Source organism: Dufourea novaeangliae, unplaced genomic scaffold (genome assembly GCF_001272555.1).
Source record: "Dufourea novaeangliae isolate 0120121106 unplaced genomic scaffold, ASM127255v1 scaffold118, whole genome shotgun sequence".
Lineage (NCBI taxonomy): Eukaryota > Metazoa > Arthropoda > Insecta > Hymenoptera > Halictidae > Dufourea > Dufourea novaeangliae.
In genome coordinates, this window is record NW_015374006.1 from 1,405,270 (window position 1) to 1,425,219 (window position 19,950).

Here is a 19,950-nt window from a genome sequence, read left to right on the forward strand (position 1 = left end):
TATCGCTACGAGCCGTTCATTTGCCAGATTGAATGACTCTACGAAACAATAAACAAAGAAGAATAATAAAATTGTATTCACAATAATATAAGTGACATAAATGTCTATTTAGTCACTTTCGCCCGCGAAAGACTCGTGCATCGCTTGACCCTTTAACGCCCAGTGTGACATAATGTCACATCTAGAAAATCGTATTACCAGTGGTTTTGCCGTGAAAATACAGATGAGGTGCGCATATTGGGACCATTTTTAATTTTTCTAATCTCGTGAAATAGTTTTTTTTTTCCCAGAAGAAGTGTTTGGGCGTTAAAGGGGTTAAAAATCTTTCAGACGTCACGTTAATAAAATATTCGGTCCAACCATGAAAATACAACGATTAAAACAGTAATAAGTACCAACGCTTTCTTCAACAGTGATTTCGGACTGAACGGCTGTCTCTTCTTCACGTTCGTCGTGATTTTCGTGTACCAGCTCGACAATATACCGGACGAGCTTGTACTGTGAGCCATCGACGTGTTAGGACTCTTGGAGACGCTTCCGGTCGGTTCGCTGGTTTGTCGGCGGAACAACATTTTTCCCTTTCACACAGGTGGATATATTTAATATTTCTCGGTTGAAAACTCGCGAAACATTAGATTTTCATTTCAGCGAGAAACTTGAAAATCTTCGATTTCTCCGAAACTTCCTGTAGACTGTCCGGCGGCCATTTTGGTAAAAACTCGTGCACGAGAAGAATCTTGAATATTTTCGAGACTGGATTCAAGGCGACCTTGTGAAATTCTACACGACCATCAAACAAACATATGATTCAGCGAACGTGTCGTGAAATTTTTATGAAGACCATCGGAGATCAAGAGACATGTTCCATCTCGAACAGTTCCTTTTCATTATCGTCTGTCTCTTCCAGGTGTGGCAGAGAAGTAATTGCACATCGATATCAACAGACAGCAGATGAAACACATTTTAAGCTGGTCAGTTCTTTTTCGATACAATTAAACACTTTGCAGGGAATCGGTACAGTTTTCGGCGTATTGATGCGTTTCACTGTTCCCGAAAAATGGAGAACACTTCTGGAGAACACTTCTGGAGAACACTTCCGGGGAACGCTGCCTAGAATCGATTATTTTACTTTCTACAACGAGTCTACGTGTTTATAGTGTACTATAATATTTTAAACCCGACGAAGTATGAACACTAACTCCAAAACACAAAGTTTCTATATATTTATTTCTCGATCTTCCGATATTCACAATTCGACACGGAAAGGACTGTTCCCATTTCTGTTACGGTGAATTGGATCATTGAGACGGAGAACTCGCAGAAACAACACACCACTTCGTTGATCGTAGATACGAGATGTTAACTGTATCGAGAAAGAAGTTCGAGAATTGTATGTAAATACGAGGCTAATTAGTCGAGGAACAATGTTGCTACGCGCGACATAGAAAACGATACGGACGCCACGGCTTTCTTAGGTGCACTGTGCGTCTTCGAGGAATGAACGACCGATTTAAGTGTACACCGCAGATGCCACACTGGCATTGGATGGTCGATGACCATCGGCGCTGAATACAAATGAGCTTAGAACTGTTCGACGAGGGAAATGATTTCTTTGTGCGGCGTGATCTCTGTCTGACGGCGAGAAGTGGGACACCGTTCGATGCAAAAAAAAAAAAAAAAGGGAACCTACTTTTATCGGTACCTGCTGCCGGAAAGGTCGGTTGTTTTTCGTGGATACTCAGTTTCTTCTAATTATTTTACTGAGTTTATTTTACTGAGTTTATTGTAATGTGTACAATGCATTTTATTGGTGGCGATTCGGACAACAAAACTGCTCGACTCACAAAGGATTATTTAATTGGAAATTTTCATTCAAGATAATGTTAAAAATTTGATGTGGAAATTTCAAACAACGGTAGACTATAGGTACTGAGAAAAATTAAATGTTATAATTTTATTTGTGTCGTCGTTGTTTTTCAACGTAAGCCATTTCAATATAGGAAACTGTTTAAATCATATATATCTTATTTTTCGTCGTCTGTTTTCTCCCCAGCAAACGGAATATTCATCGCCGTCGCGCGGTTTTATTTGCATAAGTGGAGATTAGAAAACAGCCGGGAACAGAACCCGACAGCCAGATGTTTCTGTAATTTAAATGTAACTTAAGCCCTTGACACACGAAGGTTTTCCGAGGTAAACAGAATTGGCGATACAAAGACAGAAAACATTTATCCCTATATATAGTCTTCTCGATTTATTCGCAATCTTAACACCTTGCCTTATAACATCGAGTCACACACGTGATGACAATTTCAAACTGTATTAAATAAACATTCATATAATTCGTTTTCTTTAAGTCAAAGTGAAATACTGTTTCGCTGGTATTAACATTTAAGATTTGGAGTAAATCTTACACTTGCCATAAGAATAGAATTCTTTTTGTATCTGTAAAATTATTAACGATAAAGTAATTCTTGAGAGAGCAGTCGTCAAACAAATGATAAGGCAAGGGGTTAATTAACCTTTACTGTCTACAATCACTGAATCCCCGTAAATCTGGACTACACTTTTGCCATTTACGCTCCACGCCTCAAAATTATCATAAAGTGTACCGTTAAGTCATTATTCGAGGTGGTCAAGTTAGTTGAGACACCTTGTATATCGTCATCATTGTTTCGAGGGATACGCAAGGAATCGCCAGTGTACGTGGTACAATAGACGTAGACGGCGAAAAAGCTGGACAAGTGACAACACAACACAATAACGACACGCAAGAAGAAGAAGAAAACACGGCGCTTTATGTGAATCACACATCACGCCCAATACTGTTGGCGTCTCTACGTTTTCTTTCTATAGGCGTCGCTTGTTTTTTTTTTTTTTTTTTTTTTTTTTGCAGCCGGGCCCTCGTTCGATCCGTGCCAAGAATAGTGATATACCTGATGGGTATGACCGTAGTACGAGACACACGTAACAAGCACAATAAACGAACGCGGCGAAATACCGTGAGAGGTAGGCGCCAATCAATCGAGGGAAACCAGCTTGTGTATTTCAACGGATCGACTTTTCCCAGGTAATTTTCCGAACCGATCGGAAAATTTCGCCTCGGCTATTTTCAAACGGGGATGTATCATACGGCGATACGGGGGTCTCGATACTAAACACTGGTCAATGTTTGATTCGGGGAGACGATTTGGTTGACCCTGGTGCAACACGCTGGGCCATTTAGAGCCTAGTTGTTTGCAACAGTTGGTTGGTCATCTCTAGCAAGGAGAATTGCATCGGTTTTTGGAATAATTTTGGGCTAATTTACTGGGAGACTTTCTTTCTTGACAGAGTTTTAAGTCCTCGAGAAAATATTTTTTTGTAGGGTTAATGAGTTTATACTTTGCTTTTCTATGATGAGACTTATTGACATCACTGCTGTAGACAATTAGGAGATCATGTATCGTAAATTCTATGGACGCCAACACAGTGTCATTGGTGGAATGTTTTTTGGGACAACAAAATTGAGGGTTATTATTGTACGGAAGAGATGTTTGTCAAAATTAGAGTATTTCGTCTGTTGATTCCGATTGGTTGATCACAGCAGCGATCCTCTAACACTCTAACAGCTAACTGATCTAAGCGCTCTCTAAGATCTCTAACTAATCAATTCTATATGAAGAAAAGTGAGTGAACTAATGAGTCAGAAAAGCTAGGACATCGAACCGAAAAACGAAGGAAATCTTAACTAAAGAATTTTAGTCACGGTACAATCTTTATAGTCATTCTGTCCACCAGGGTATTTGGTTCAAATGGCAATGAACACGTTCATAGACACGTAAACACACTCGGGCAGAATCTAAAAACAAACGGAAATCGAATTCTTGACTTTTTTTTCTCTTAGTTTAAGAGACCTGCTAGAATGCCAAGTCCACGATCAATGAATAATATTAATGGTCACTGAATTATTCCTCGAACGTTCGGATTTTACGCGTTTAGTTTCAGCGGCGCGTGCCAACAAAAAGAATCAAAATTATTAATAGAAACGGTGATTGCTTTCAGAGTGAAATATTTACAGGACTGACACACGTGCTCGCGCCAGACAGGTGTATGTTTTCCTATGAGAAGTTTAATAGGTAAATAGCCGGAAAATCAATTGCCTCCTCAGCTCACGTATTCCTGTTATCGACACGTTCGTTGAAATATAAATTAAGAAGAAGCAAAGAGACAAAGTATAACTCTGACTACCTGCCTTTTCCAATGTAATGTTAACGTAAAGAATGAAACAATTTACTTTAATTAATAATATATCGGTATATTGTAAGTCTTTCTGCTCAATTTTCCAAGCCTAATCGAAGATTCGAAATTTGAAGCAAGTACGGAGCATGTTATTATTCTATTAACAATCGTCAAAATAATACGTAGTTTATCGTTCGAAGTATTTTTCAGGCGTTCCAAAGAGACGTTAAGGTCGCATCGAAAGGCACGCGACGATATTTCTATCGGTCGACAAACTATTTCATCGACTCAACGGGATGGTTCATGTTCAATGGTCGGTCGTGGTTGAATACACGCCAGGAACTGGTACATTATTTTTAGAAACGACTGCTTTGCCTCTTTTTAAGGCTCGAACTGAACAAAGCTATCGCCAAACGAACGGTTGCATAAAATCGGCTCCCATCGATCGTACGAGAAATCCATTATAACCGACTGCAACGATAAAGCATCGGAACCTCGTATCTGAACCGCACAGAGGTTTTGATGCATTTACAGAGAATGGTTGAAAATTCAGTACAGCAAAAACAGTCGGAAAGGTTATTCAGGTTTTTCTCATACTACAAACCTACCAGGGAAAATGAACCAATTACTACCACTTTATTAATTTTATTTAATAAAAGTGTAACGTATAAAAAATTGTATACAAAAAATTTTATTATTAAATTGGGACTCTGACTTGCATAAAAATTTTGCATGAAAGTTTCAGTTCGGAAACTTTCGGACCCAACCGTATAGATCGTCGCGAAGACACCGTTTGGTCCAATGTGCGAAGCGGACGCGCGACTCGAGGGAAGTCTGGGCTGGTTCAAATGGCACCACCCACGCGGGACATTCCCTTCAATGCACACGCCGGGACGCGTAAATGACACCGGGAATGGTCATCCGCGAGAGCATGACAACCACGGATCATCGACTCGTCGCACAGTGGTCCAGAATAAAAATCTAGCAGCAAAAATGGTCAAGAAAAAATTTCTTGTATTTTCCAAAACACTCACATCGAGTCATTATTAACCCTCTAATGGTAAATCCAGGCCGAATCCGACCCAAGAATATCGAAGAGCGATCGAGCACTCATCAAGAATTTACTGTACTGGATAAATCCAGACCAAACATTAAAAGATTCCGTTTATTTCTACCCCCAAAAATTATGTAATACAACTTCGTATCCAGTTGATACACACACACTCCTTCTATAAACCTTTATTTATCTCTTGCTTTCTGTCCATCAACCTATAAACATGCGAATTTTCGTAAACATCCATCGTCCAATAATTCAAAGATGTATGTGTAAGATATGCCAACGTTGCTGAGTCGCGAATTCCAGTTCGTGTTTTGGTCGACTGAGATATTCTTACCAACAGCCGGAAAATTCACGCGTCAAGAGGTGTCAAACTATGTGCCAAATTATTGGAACGCTACTGTTCGATGACGCCACCAGGTGAGGGGGCCTCTTGCGACAGAATCACTACCACTGTCTAAATATACACTCACGATGAAAGTTGTTTACAAACCAGCCACAGAACAAACAGCGCGATCGGCGACGGTTTGGACAACCAGGATCGATTAACAACGATACGGAACGAAAATTTTGTAGCTTTCGAAAATACAGTCTGTTCGGTCCAAGTGTACTCACGCTATTATTTCTCTGACTATTGAGAATTCGAAAAAATGTTTCATATAAAGTTTTATTATTAAGACGAATATCAAGACGAATTGAACGACATATTTAAAACATTCGTTTGAATAATAATTTGACAAATATGTTAAATAATAAATAATGAAAATGCTTAATAATAAAAAAAATGTATGTACTTTCATTTAAATAAGTTACATTGTTATTAAAATCTCAGCAAATACTATTTTAAAAACAAATTATCAAAAATTCTAGTAACTTTGATCCATAAAATGAAACAGCTTTTATATGAAACATGTTTTTCGAATTTCAATATTTACAGAAGTGATAGCTTGTATACGCATTTAAATCGGACATATATTGTATACATATGCGTGTGGTTCTACTCGATTAACGTCGAACCGTCATTTTTATTCACGGGCACGCTCGAACCGAACCTTTTTCCAATCACACAATCCTCGTATAATTTCACATTTTATCGTATGTAAATCCGAAATGTCACATTGCTGTTTTCTGTGGTAGCACAACTGTTTAAATTTGAACAGAATTCTTTTCCCAATCCCCCTATTCCTATGGCCGGGTCATCGGCGATCCGTTAATTAACACAATCTACTTAAACTGTTGTTTACAGATCGTACACAAAGTATAAAATCATGTGTGACATACACGTGTCACTGTAATGTCACGGGTCACAACTGACCCAGCTGCCGGTAGTTCTACGTTCTGTATACAACATAAACTCAATGATGACAGAGCAGATTTTCCACTATATTTTTGCTACCAACGTTGCTTATTATGACTAGACATTGTGGATCTTCCAGCGCTTATGGTATGCACCAACGCACAGAACACACTAAAATAAGATGTGTTAGTAAACCGTGACAAATTTAGTTTTCGACGGATATTAGAAAGCAGATATACGATGATCCCACCTGAACACACGTTAAATTAGTTTTCGGATATTGAAGATGACTCTGTCGAGTGGTACAGTTATTGGTACACCCAAAATTAGCATTATGGGCCCTCGAGCAATCCCATACCTTGACACCTAACGTCTCACACGCACGACCCTGATAAAAACGGTCCCCTAAACTGTAGGGCTTAAAGTCTCAGAAGACGTGGAAAAATAAGCAGATTTAATAATATTCCACGAGAGAAACGAGAGTGCTAGATCCCACTGGTGCGATAACTTCAGCGAGAACAGGGAAACGGAGAGAGCGTCGGTTCGTTCAACGCGACTCCTAGCAACAAGTGTTTGTGGTCGGTGTCCATTTGTAACTAGCCCTATGCAAGATCCCTAGCAGTCCCCGGTAGAGATGTGCGATATTGGTTCCAATATCGATCATGCTTATAGACATATATATACTTTTTCGTTAAATATCGATAAATGAAAAATATTGTTCAAAAAGTATCAATATTCATAATATCGATACCAAAATCCTACCAATTTACCAATTAAAAAAAAAACTGCATATATCTAAGAGAATATAATTTTGGATCAATAAGAATTTTCTAAAATAAAGATTTTTCCATGTATTAAGAAATTATTTTATTTAAATTCCAATCTTCTAAAGATAAGCAGGTAAAAAATAATAATCATTGAAAATGTTGATAACTTTTTTCGGTTAAAATTACTGCAGTTTAAGAAAACAATCTCTCACATATTACTGACATCACAATTACTAGTTGTACTTATTCCCTTTTCAATGGGCTTTCTTTTTTGTAAAAATTATTGGTGTTTTGACAAAAATGATCGATACATGTAATTATTAATTTCCAAAATATCGACAGAAAATACAGATATATCGATAGATACAGCTATGGATAAATATCGCCCATCACTATTTAGTTCCCGGTCGTCCGGGGGATAGGATTGTTCCTCACAATGTAATTCCGAGCATATTCAATTCTGACCTACGCCACCATTGTCCACGTTGGCGTCTTATCAGCCGCTGCGTATCCTGAACCGTCAAGCCTAGACCGAGAGTCGAGCTGTGTGTTGCCAACGGATGTACAATATACCGGTCCATAAGTACTCGGACGCGTAGTAATTACGGATATATAATGCACTGGGAATGTGTGGATTAATTTTGAAGGCTTCCATAAATTCGTTAATGAATAGAATCGATCCAAAAGGGACCAATCGTTCTATCATGGTATTATTGATTTTTTGTCAGAAAAAATCGACCAGTTACAATCGGATGTAAGTTTCGTCTTTTCTCGGGTTTCACAAAGGTCTATTGTATAAGCTATACATTGCATAAAATCTTGAGTTTACCGATCAGGTCTTCTTTAGATCAGGAACTTGCGATCGTTTGCTCTCATGACACTTTGGGGACCGGATCTATACGTGCGCTACGATAAATACGGATGTAAGTACGAACGAAATAAAGTTATATATAGCTGAAAGGGTTGTGAATATAAATATTTAGACAAGAAATTTGTTTGTTGGTAGTTCAGTGATCCCTTTAAATCGACTGTGTCTCTGCTCCCTGTGTAACTGGAACTATCGCCAGCTGTGGACGCCTAGATCGTATCAATCCAGTTTTAGAGCCTTTCACGATATTCGTTCAAATGTATGGAATCAGTAATTTCTGATTAGGAATACACTACGTGGCATAATTAGAAATTACTATCAAAGAATTCTGTAATCCATCATTTTGATGGGTTTGGTAGTTCTAGGGTTAAAATACAAAACGAACCAAGTATGTTATGTCTGAAGTCGTGCTGAGAAAAAAAAAAGTGGTCTGTTTTTATTTTAACCAGAATACATAAAAAGATTGAAAATTTTAGGGTGGATTTATAGTTATGTCACCCAGTTTATGAACATCTTTAACGCATTATGACGTAGAAGCGAAACAGATGTTAGAAAAAGGCAGATGAAACACGTTCCATTTGCATGCTACCGCTAAAAAGTACACGGACACTAGCTCAGCAGTCAGTTCTGCTTGACTTTTTCCGAGCACAAAGTACTTCAAACCTAAACGATCACTATGACCTCTTAATCTTTCATAATAATTACTGTGGAAGAATTTCTTCACGTATACCATTTCGACGGCCACAGCGGCTACATTTACTCATCCTCTAATTGTTCAATTAGAAATTTGATAAAAATTATCTGATTCATTTATTTGTATTTAATAAATCAATCTGCAATTTCTATAAACACTATTCTTCAGTGACCTTTTTTGCATATACGTAAATTTATTTTAAATACAAAATATTAAGTGCCAATCAAGTTCTTTGACACAGAAGTTTGAAAAATAATTCAAAAAGCGAAGTTTATTCACTTTGACCTGTGGAACGCCTCGTATATGTATTTGTCGATATCGCTGAAAGGGTTGATTCAACCCTCTCTGATAAATTTTCGGAACGTTTCAATATTGCGAAAAAAGTGTGCACTCTTTGTAGATAGTTCGATGATTTCCACGAATGCGAGCCGTCATGATATACGAAAACAACGCGTAAACACAACCACTAACGAAGACACATGGGACACGATGCGCACAGACGCCGGGCCCGAGGGGTTAAAGCCTTTTATTAGGATTCATTGCTACTGAACTGAATTTCTTTTTCAACGCTCAACACTGTTTCGCACATGTTTCCGAATGCACAAGTTGCCGCGTCCGCGAAAAATGTTACCAAAACTTTAAGTGTCGCTGAAGAACACTGGGTGTATATGCAAAAGCAATTGTCATCTTTCCCTTGAAAATCTTTATATACTTTATATATTTTTTTATTTAACTATTTTCTTTTTTTTTTTACGGCACCACTTTGAAATAATTCTCCAGGTATTCTATAACCTTTCAACGTTTCTCTGGAAAACTTTGAATTCACCATTAACAAAATGAACTGAAATCATATAGTGGTAACAATGTATAAGTTGGATAACCATTACTTTTGCATACACGTAATATATGCCTGAAGACTACTGGTTGGTCTGGATTAGTCTTACAGCCCTTTATTATGATTCGAATTGTGGATGGTATGAAAAGCGACGAAAATAATTTTCGTTCTAATTGCAATTCACTGCCAGAGAGCCGAATTTGTTTTTGATGTCCGTGCAATGTGAACTATATATTTTTGTTCTACTACAAGCTTGTCATATGGTGAGACAGACAACTCGAAATCGTTGAAACCGAATTTTGAAAAAGATCCTCGCGATACGTGTACAATATTACACACGATTCAACAATGTCGAAAAATCCTGTCCAGAATCTCGAAAAGCTAATTCCTCGATCCAAAAACCATCATAATCTTACCACAGAGGACTACACCACTGGACAAACACCAACAAAAATCGAGGTTTCATCTACTAAAAAAATAACAATTATAAAACATCGTCGACAGACCGTGTCTCGTAAATCGCGAAGTGCCTAGATATATGACCACTACTCAAAGACTGTTGCTCCATCCTCTAGAAATCCACCACAAAAATGGACCAACCCAAACGATCCTCTATCGACCGGATCCTCCCACGCCGTTCCGTCGAGTTCCCAAACAAACTATCCAACCAACGCATCGAAGCAAGTGTCACCAGGGAAGCCTCTTGCTCCCATCAGACACGTCTCGACGAAGTTTCGGCGTCGTCGAGCGGAAACTTCTGGGTCCTCTGCACTCTGTTTCACCTTGAACCACACTGACCTAAAATCACTGTCGTTCGAATTACCCGTCACATCGTCGTCACGTGGTTCCCGTTCGTGTTTCGGCACCTGGTGTCAACTAGGGGGGTGACGGTGTAAAAAAAAAAAAAGAGAGAGGGAGGGGTGGGGGACTTTTTGTCCACTTTTTCAGACTCGATCGATAGGTGGTAACACCTCGAGGCTTAGACGATTTATGTGACGATGGACACACCGATTGGTGGACCGACAATTGGTGTTTTAGGTTCGGACGCCAACGGAACTTCCGACGATCGAAGGCAACCGACTTCCGACACGGTGGACACGAGACACCAGCACGGTCGCCAGTAGCGGACTGGATCGGCTCGCGGGCGACACACGTTGCGAGGAGAATTCACGGCGCATCGGGTGTACGCGCACAGCGCGCGCTAGCGAGCGACACTTTGGCCCGTCGAACACGCGCGGTGCAATTCCAACGAGTTTCGGTTCTTCCGTGGGAGAGCCACGTGCGGTATATACACGACTCTCCACTTACCAGCGAGCCACTGTTGTCCACTCGGACCATTGTACCCCCACGAAGGCGCGCGATCATGAATTCAGGTGGCGTACTTTAACCCTTGCGCGGTGGACGTTTCTGATGAAGGGGTAGTATAGTATACCTGGGACCAGATAGACCAGTGGTATAGACAAGGGTGATAGAATAGGGTATCTTATTGAAATATCCCGTTTCATTACCATCCTTCTTTCAATGCCTAATACGTTATTTAAATTGTGTTTTAATATTTACTTTAAGTGAGAAAGGTCGTGTCACTAAAAGTCTCTTGGCAACTGTGTCTTTAGTTCGCTATCACTGAGATAAACACTCATTTGACTTTTAGAAGGTGTTATAAAACGAAATATTCTTAAAAAATATACTGGTTTTCTGATGAGATTCTAGGGTGACGTACCTACTTTGAACGGAATACAGGGTTGTACACTTGGATCCAAATGGACCACCAAACATCTGACTTTAGATGTGTTGTGGGATGAATTTATTCAAAATATCCTGGCCTTTTTATAAAATATAATAAACCTGAAAATACAGACATTTTGATGGTCGAATAGAGGGGTGGTAAATCTGGATCCAGACAGATCGCAAGGCATTTGACTTTAGATGTGTTGTGGAACGAATTTCTTAAAAATATCCTGGCCTTCAAATTCCTGGCCAGAAATAGAAGAGAAATTCCTTAAAAATTCATGGTAAATTTTGATTTTGGACCACTGCGCGCCGGGTCACTGTTGACCCGTCCGTGTATTTTAATGTAATGGTACTAAATACGTGTGATTTATAGGGAATTGGGCTGGAAAATGTTTGTAGATAGTAATGGTTTATGTGCAATATGTATATTAACGCTTTGCCAACTGCGCGTATTACTAACCCGGAAGCACTGTAGCGTAAAAATATTTCGCGTGATCGCACGCGTGGGTTAAAATTTACCAGACGCGATGCATCTCTTATTTACAAACTCAGAAACTGTCCTGATTTTGTGGTTTTTCCATGACGAACACTTTCTTGTATTTTAAAAAGAAAACAAACACAAAGACTGAAATACGCGCTACAACGCAATGATACCAAATCGAATATTAATAATTATGTGTTTGTGTTGAGCTGCTAGAACTTGAATAGGGGGATTAACAGAAAATTCGAGAGTTCGTTGTGTTTCTGTGTTATCGAAAAATTGACTTTACTCAAATTTTGCATTGTTCACAAACACTTTGTTACCTGAAAATATCGAGTGAAATCGTCGTTTTCTTATAAATGTGTGGATATTGCATACGCATTATGTGTTCGGTACTTCTTGATATTATAGTAACGCTCAAGACAAACTAGTTTATGCAACGGCACTCCAGGGAATTAATGAATTATTGAGTGCATCCTTCCGCTTTACGAACTGCACGCGCTATGTACCAATTTCCTACGAGACTATGTCTTGGAAAATCTGTGGAAATCTGTGGAAATCCTACTATGGATCATATCTTTTTATTTAAACGTACTAAGGGAGAGTTACAGCTATGTTGTAGAAGAGATCTCTAACCTTAAAAATAAAAATATCTGCCCTTTTTACCGGTCATCCAACCATTCACCGTGAAACAACTAGATATACGTGATCAGGTGATAATCTATTAATAAAACAGCGAAACACAATAAAAAATCAGTTTGTACATATTTTGATCTACGTTATTGTATGCCCAAATGAAAGACATCTTTAAATTTCTTTTTCAAGGAAACTTGACCCGGAATGAATGATCACTAAATCTAGAGTCTATCTACGAACAAGTTGCTAAAACAAAAGGCTGAAAAAAAAAATGGTCACTTCACAGATCCCCGTTCCATTGACGACGATAACATCGCGGTCTGATTTACAAAATATTCACACGGTAATTTCGGAATGTCCTGGCATCGAATCGCGTCAAAGGAAACTGTCATTTTCCGCGAGCGATAAGAGACAATTAACGCTTCGCTTCCATCGCGGAGTGCCGTTCCGGTGGCGGGGCCCGTTCAAAGGCCGTTTCCCAGGCACGATCGACTATTGATCGTTGTACACAAGCACCGGCGGACGGCCGCGTTTCTCCATATAGTCGCGTTCAATAATTGAAAACCCGCGAACAATCAGCTGCGTTCTATAGTCCACGGTTTCATAAGTACAGGTTCTGGACATAGCGTGGTTGTGAAATCGTTTGTGGTGCAAAAAGTCCCCCCGAGCGTCGGAACAGCTATTTCAAAAGATAAATAAGAAAATAAAGTATCTATCGTACAATTCCATTTCAGTGAGAACGCTATATCGTGACGAGGACTGTAAGACAACGTTATATCGTGGCGATTACTATACTGTATGACAAATAAACTTATTTGGTATATTGAAACAATGTAAATACCTTTAACCGACTTCATTTAGTCGTAATAAAATTAGCCTAAGTAGGTAGTTTCTTTATTGTATAAAAGATTTAACATATAGTTGAAATTATTAAAAATACTAAATTGCTCTTTTCCCAAAACAAGGTTTTTGTAGATACGTCAATTAGCCTCTGCAGGACAGTATAAGACAACACAATATCATGGTCAGAACTATATGACATGTTGTATCGTGACGAAGGGACTACACAACGACGGTTCATCGTGACGAAGAGACTATACATATAACGACCCTAGATCATGACGAAAAGACTACATGACGGCGCTATATGGTAGCGAGGACTATACGACAATGCTATATCATGACAAATACTATACGAGGCCACGTTCATGCAACAAGCGTCCCCTCGCCACGAAACCGCTGGCTGACGTCCGTATGGAGAACACCGCGAAAACAGGTTTTATCACCGGGAATTATGCAACTCGCGGAATACGCGGTCCCGTATAACACAGATAACGACCGCTGCGTGGCGGGCGAACGTCCCGCGAATCGATCGAGCACCAGTGGTGACGTTCAAGCGTGCGTTGTTGATTTTCTCAGAATTTCGCTGGAGTTGCGCGGGAGTAGCAGAGCAGTGTCCCCCGTGTGGCGTTCCATTGACAGTTCGCGACCGCCACGTGGATGTTACTAAACGAGCGACACCTGGAACTGGTTGGGGAACACTTGCGTCGAAGAAATGGTCACTATGTAAATTATATATATATATCACTGATCGTTGCACAATCCCCCCATTACGCATTCTTGACGAAGATCCAAGAATGCAATTTCGCAGATAATAATATTCTCATTCACCGTTCTCTTCCGAAACCACCCAAGAATTTGTCCGAGTTCGTTCCCTGTTTTCGTACGGCTGGTATCGCGTATAACAGTGTCTTTCAAATAACGAATAAGTTGACGAAAAAAAATATCTAGATAAAAAAGAGAAAATTCTGTGTAGTCACGCAACTTAGATCACGGATTTTATGCATTTTCAACGTGTATGTATATATGTGTAAAACGCTTTAAAATAAAATTTTTGAATACGTTTCAACTTTTTTTTTTTTTTGTGGATTTATTTATTCCATTCGTCGGGTAATAGAATGAAACAATTATTTATTTCGCGTTTTCATAAATTAGTCTCTAGAGACGTGAGTTTGCATAAATATTCGCAGTCTAGTTAGAAGAGGCTCGAATTTACAAGCTACGAAACAGGCGACTGGTGGTCTGCCAGAACGTGTCTAATCATATTTGTTTGCGGAACCCGCAGGAAATTTCGGTGGACGTTCTCGCTGTCACTGTCACATCTGTTCGTCGAACACGTGTAGATTATGTAAATCAACGCATGTGTTTCACGTCCTGCATGTTCACCGACACATATTCAGATGACGATATCGAAAAGTGCAGAAATGAAAGACATGTAACGAGATGTATTAAATTTCGCTACGATTCGGTATTCCGTTATAGTTATAATAAAAAAAAAAATATACTAAACTTTGTGAAAGCGTTTACGTAGGTACTTGCGTTTGACGTAAATGCATAAAATCCACAGTTCACTTATCAATCTGTAGAACACTTATCACTACTCTAACAAGTAGGCACTATGGTCATTTTCTTTTCGATTACTGTTTAATATCATCTCTTCAACAAAAAAATGAATCGTTCACCGAGACACTTACTATAAATATTAATTTGATTCGATACGGAAACCAAATGAAATTCACACAATTTATGAATAAGATGGTAAAAAAAAAAAAGGACATTCATGGTCTCTAAGTTTTCTACTTTATCATACCTAAATAACCAATCTCGGTCAAGTAAATAACCGATCCTAGATAATGTAGGAGTACTGTCATACCAACAAAAAAACAAAGTTATACTAAAAATCCGTCCTTACCGACAGTCGAGTAACAGTTACCGACCATTGGGCACAGCGAATCCTCTCGGATGGCGCCTTAATCAGAGAAAGGTAATTAAAATGTGCCTTATCAACGTATACCATTTCACCGAGGGTGTGTAGACCGGGGACGCATAAAGACAAGACTAGAAGAAAAAGTAACCTCGACCCAGTTTCCGCGGGGTATGATAAAAACACCTATAGAAAAAAAGACACTCCTACTTTTCTGCAGAGATCTCCCAGTGAATTCACCTCCGGTTACGTTTCGAGCTTTCATCGTGACCCAGATTGTACCTCCTCGCTTTTCGTCGAATCGATATTTACAGACGGTGTATATGCAATAAATCGTTAGAGGTGGGAAAAAACCGTGTACGAAGGGAAAGAAAGTTGAACGGGTTATGGTCACACGATTGCTCGCACCTGCCGTTTACCGCATGGCGGAAATGGTCACGGAGGGATCGAGGAAGACGTCACCACTTGGTGGACAAGCTACAGACGAAGCTCATACGATTTTCAAGCGACCAAGGACTCTTTCACGCCTTTTGGAATCTCTCTTTTCACGAATACTTGTGAACAGGTTTGAAGGAAACAGCCCTTAATTAACTTAGAGCTCTAGAAAACGACTCAGCTCAAATTTAAACGATTCCACATCAGTTTCACTGTAAAAATTAATGTCCCTAAAATGGGACTCTGAGTACCTACTGCGAAATGCTACGTACGTTTTAACGAGGACAGGATTTCTCGTATTGAGAATTCGTTGTGTGGGTCAAATGTGACCCGACGTAAATCTGTCGTTACTGTTTTCAGCTGGTCGATTCGGGTCTTATACACAGAGACACCGAATGGTATCTCGGTTTGGAATGCGCGATAATTTAAAAAATACGTCAATGGTGTAGAGAGAAAAAAAAAGGGCACCAAGCGAAAGAGGCTTTAAGCGTCCTTGGGTTTTCAACGCTGCAGCTGAATGCGCGGGTTGTTTAGCAAACTAACGATCGAATGGTGGATTAAAAACGTGTACGGGAATACAATACACACATGGAGAAAGTTTCCGATGCGGGGGCGACTGTGATTAAACAAGTTAAGGGTGGGTGTTCATGCACCCCCGAGCAACTTCTAATGTATAGACAGTAACGAGCTAACCAACCCCCTCTTAGCCAAGCAGAGTGAGGCTGGGTAGAGGGTAATGGGAAAAGACGAGTTAACTCGTCCTGCCCGTAGTAGACATAAATATGTGTTGAAGATATTTCTGATACTGAAGTGTCTCATTGGGCCCAGAATAAAACAGAAAACGTATTTTGTTTTCTACTCTATTTTATAGAGTCCTACAGACTATACATGAATAAAATTTTGCCTTGCCAAAGTTGTGTTGTCGTTTTGACTTGCTTGGTAGTTCTAGTGTTAAAGGGTTAAGATCCCAATGATAAACGTACAGACTACGGAGAAACGAAAGTGACACTCACCCCTCTGGCGTCCCTGAAGAGTATGGCAGCGTGGACAGGATCTAGACAGGCGTCTGATGCCCTATGAGGTATCGCAGGTGTCCCCAGGGAGAACCTCCTCGCGCCAGGATCAAGGGAACTCCTTCTCAGCGCACCTGTAATCAACAACCTATCAGTTAGATCGAAGTTTTTTCACTGAATATCGAAATTCAATACGGAATCGAGTGTCTGAATATATCGAGAGAACAGTAAACCATGGAGAGCCTAGATTCTATGTAATATCTTCTGATATATCATACCAAACGCTTGGTACTGCACGGTGGATTTCACTAAAGTTAAAAAAAAAGTACCTACAGGCGCCAAAAATGCACGGAGCGAAAGGCGTTAATAAATTATTTACCTAATATAATATGTACCAATGTTAGAATTTTTTTCTATGACTCTTCAACATTTAAAAGTATGGAAAATATTATACATGGCTCCTATTATCGAAGAACTTGTCCACCCGTGGAGCCTAGATCGTTCCTGATGGAAGGATTAGTGCGAAATTTTCGATGGGCCAAAATCAATGCGCATTCAAGTGTATTTGATGTATATGGAGATCAGAGCAGTAAACTTATGCAGAACCGAAAATTTCTTGGTAAAAGGATCAACAAGGGGAGAGTTGAATGATCAATGAATCGTCCGTTTCTATTCGAAGTAGAAAGAAGCTGGAGGTGGTGAATTGATCGCTTTCATTTTTCGGCCGAATCAAACGTTTGGTTCGTCGTTCGAATACGATCGCCTGAGATCAAGCCGAACAACGGACGGTGTTACAGAGAGCCTGACCTTAACTCGTTACAATTTAACGCAATTTACGAGCAGACGTGCACAATCTTCCATGGGGGTTACGTAAACCCGTGACTCTCGTTATTTAAATTTCAATCGGGCGTGTTCACGTTCGAACGTTTCCGGGGACCGTGTGTGTTCGACTCGCATAACTGTCTCCTACCGACTCTTTCTTATTCTGACTTTTCCGTGTTTGCGATCGATAACGTGTCGAGATCAAAGTGAAATGTGTCGTTATCTTGTATTTTCCTGTATCTATTTTTATGCATTGCACAGTTGCATCTGTCACCGTTTTACGAGACCGTGAGAAAACTGGTCTCTTGCGCAGAGTCACTTGCTTGAGAGTAGAACCATCGACGATTCACGCATGTATTTATTTCTATCGTATTAGTAGAAGATTATGGTCTAAGTAAATGTATAAATTATCAGGTTGTTGCATAATAAATGTAGTTTTCGGAATTTCAATGCTTGTGAATCACGATTAAGTTAAGATTAGGAGTATTAAAATACGTTAAATATTTTAAAAATTCTTGTTAAATAATCATTTAAAAAATTCTTTTTCAATGTATATTCAATGAAGGGGAAAAACAAGGAATGTCTATTTTTAGTGATTTTTATGGTTACAAAGGGTTACGAAGTAATACATAGACATGTCCATGTAAGATAACGTTTAAAGTTTTGCTGTGCATTAAGAACAGTGATGGACCGCGGTATTAAAAATTGATTTTCTCAGCTGAAATAGTTATAAATCCCCCAATTTCGACTGCACTGATAATTCCAAGCGTTAACAACAAACGGATAAATAAGAAACCAGTTCATCCTTACCACAAATAAACGAAAACAATTCATTGCATATGACTATTCGCAAGAAATACAAATAAAATACTGTATTGAATTTTGATAAATCTTCTGGATGATATAATAAGAGAGAAAACAAATTTGTACACTCTACAAGACACGCCTCCCTTCTTGCATCTCTTTTCTGTACATTCTAATCTTTTATCTTTCCCGATAAAAGCGATACAAGATTGTTTTTCTTAAATCATCGAATATGTATTAAAAAAAACACGATAACAGCAAGACTTCACGAATTTGTGTTATTGCAGCCGACCAAAAATATTTTGTACATTATTTATAACTATCGATAAAACAAACAAGATTACCCGTACTGTTTGGTACGATGACATTTCAAAAGAAGCCCGAAAAAACACAAACACACACACACACACACATAGGAAATTCTTTATGCAAACGCAAACACAGCCCAAGAATTTTGATCCTTCCGGCCGCGTGCTCGCGAAACGTGCTCCGCTCAGCGCGCACGTGTTTCGCAAAATAAACTTGTTTCCCGCCGGGAGTAGAGAGCAGTGTCGAGTGTGTTTCAGCCTGTTGTCACACGAAACCGGAATTCGTTTTCGATTGCAGCCGTCGACTCGGTTCATTTCGCGTTTCGTCTTCGTGAATAAAAAATAAAATATATATAAAAAAAACTTTTTAAGTTACACGGTTTTAATTATGTATATAAAGAAGATTAAATAGAAAATAAAAAGATATATAGAAAACGTTTACTAAAAAAAATATAAAATAATTTTCATAGCTATAACATTTTTGGTCATATGTGACTAAAAATAAAATCGTCGGACGCCCATAATGGGTTAGTCATAATGACCAAGAATGTTTTGATAGCTATGAAAATAATTTTTTACTTTTTAGCGCATTTTTTTGTTTGTTTTTTTTTATATAACTTTTTACTATTTGAAAAAAGAGAACAGAGTGCATTATTAAATTTTTTGATTATTATACAAATTTTAATCCTCGGAAGTAAATACTGGAACCTTGAACTAATTTTAAAAAGACGAATTTATTAAGACCAGAAATAATATTTTTTTTATTCCACGGCTGTTTTGAACTAAAATATATTTATAAATATCCTTTGATACAATATCCAATTGATAGAATATCCTTTTCTATTGCAGAATTTCCCCGTGAATATTTAAGTACAGTAAACCTACACATGACTGCCACTATCCCACTCAAGAGATAACGTTCTATCAAATTTACCTGCGATTTTGACTTAGAACTATCGAATCCAAATGCCTCTCGACGGAAAATCCCGAGTGAAAATCAATAAAATAAGAAATCATCAAATTGTAACGCAACCGAGAAAGAAAATCCGACGATTTTCCCGACCACGTTTTAGCTACTACTCTGTACCGAGGCTCGGTGATGATATTCCATCCCACGGCCCAGCCTAATTAGAGTTTCTGAATCAATTCCACCTTGAATATAAATATAACTACTTCGTTCATGGTTTCCTGTTTTTTGCGAAATTCTATTGGTATCG

At 38.9% G+C, this 19,950-nt stretch overlaps 1 protein-coding gene across 1 annotated transcript in view; it reads right to left on the reverse strand.

Annotated features, from left to right (window-relative positions):
• The window catches only part of LOC107188291 (dentin sialophosphoprotein), a 125,275-nt gene that overhangs the window by 17,477 nt on the left and 87,848 nt on the right, over nucleotides 1-19,950 (reverse strand). Inside the window, exon 8 of the mRNA XM_015576561.1 lies at nucleotides 16,800-16,933. Coding sequence (XP_015432047.1) covers nucleotides 16,800-16,933 — 134 coding nt within the window. The remainder of the gene's footprint in view (nucleotides 1-16,799; nucleotides 16,934-19,950) is intronic.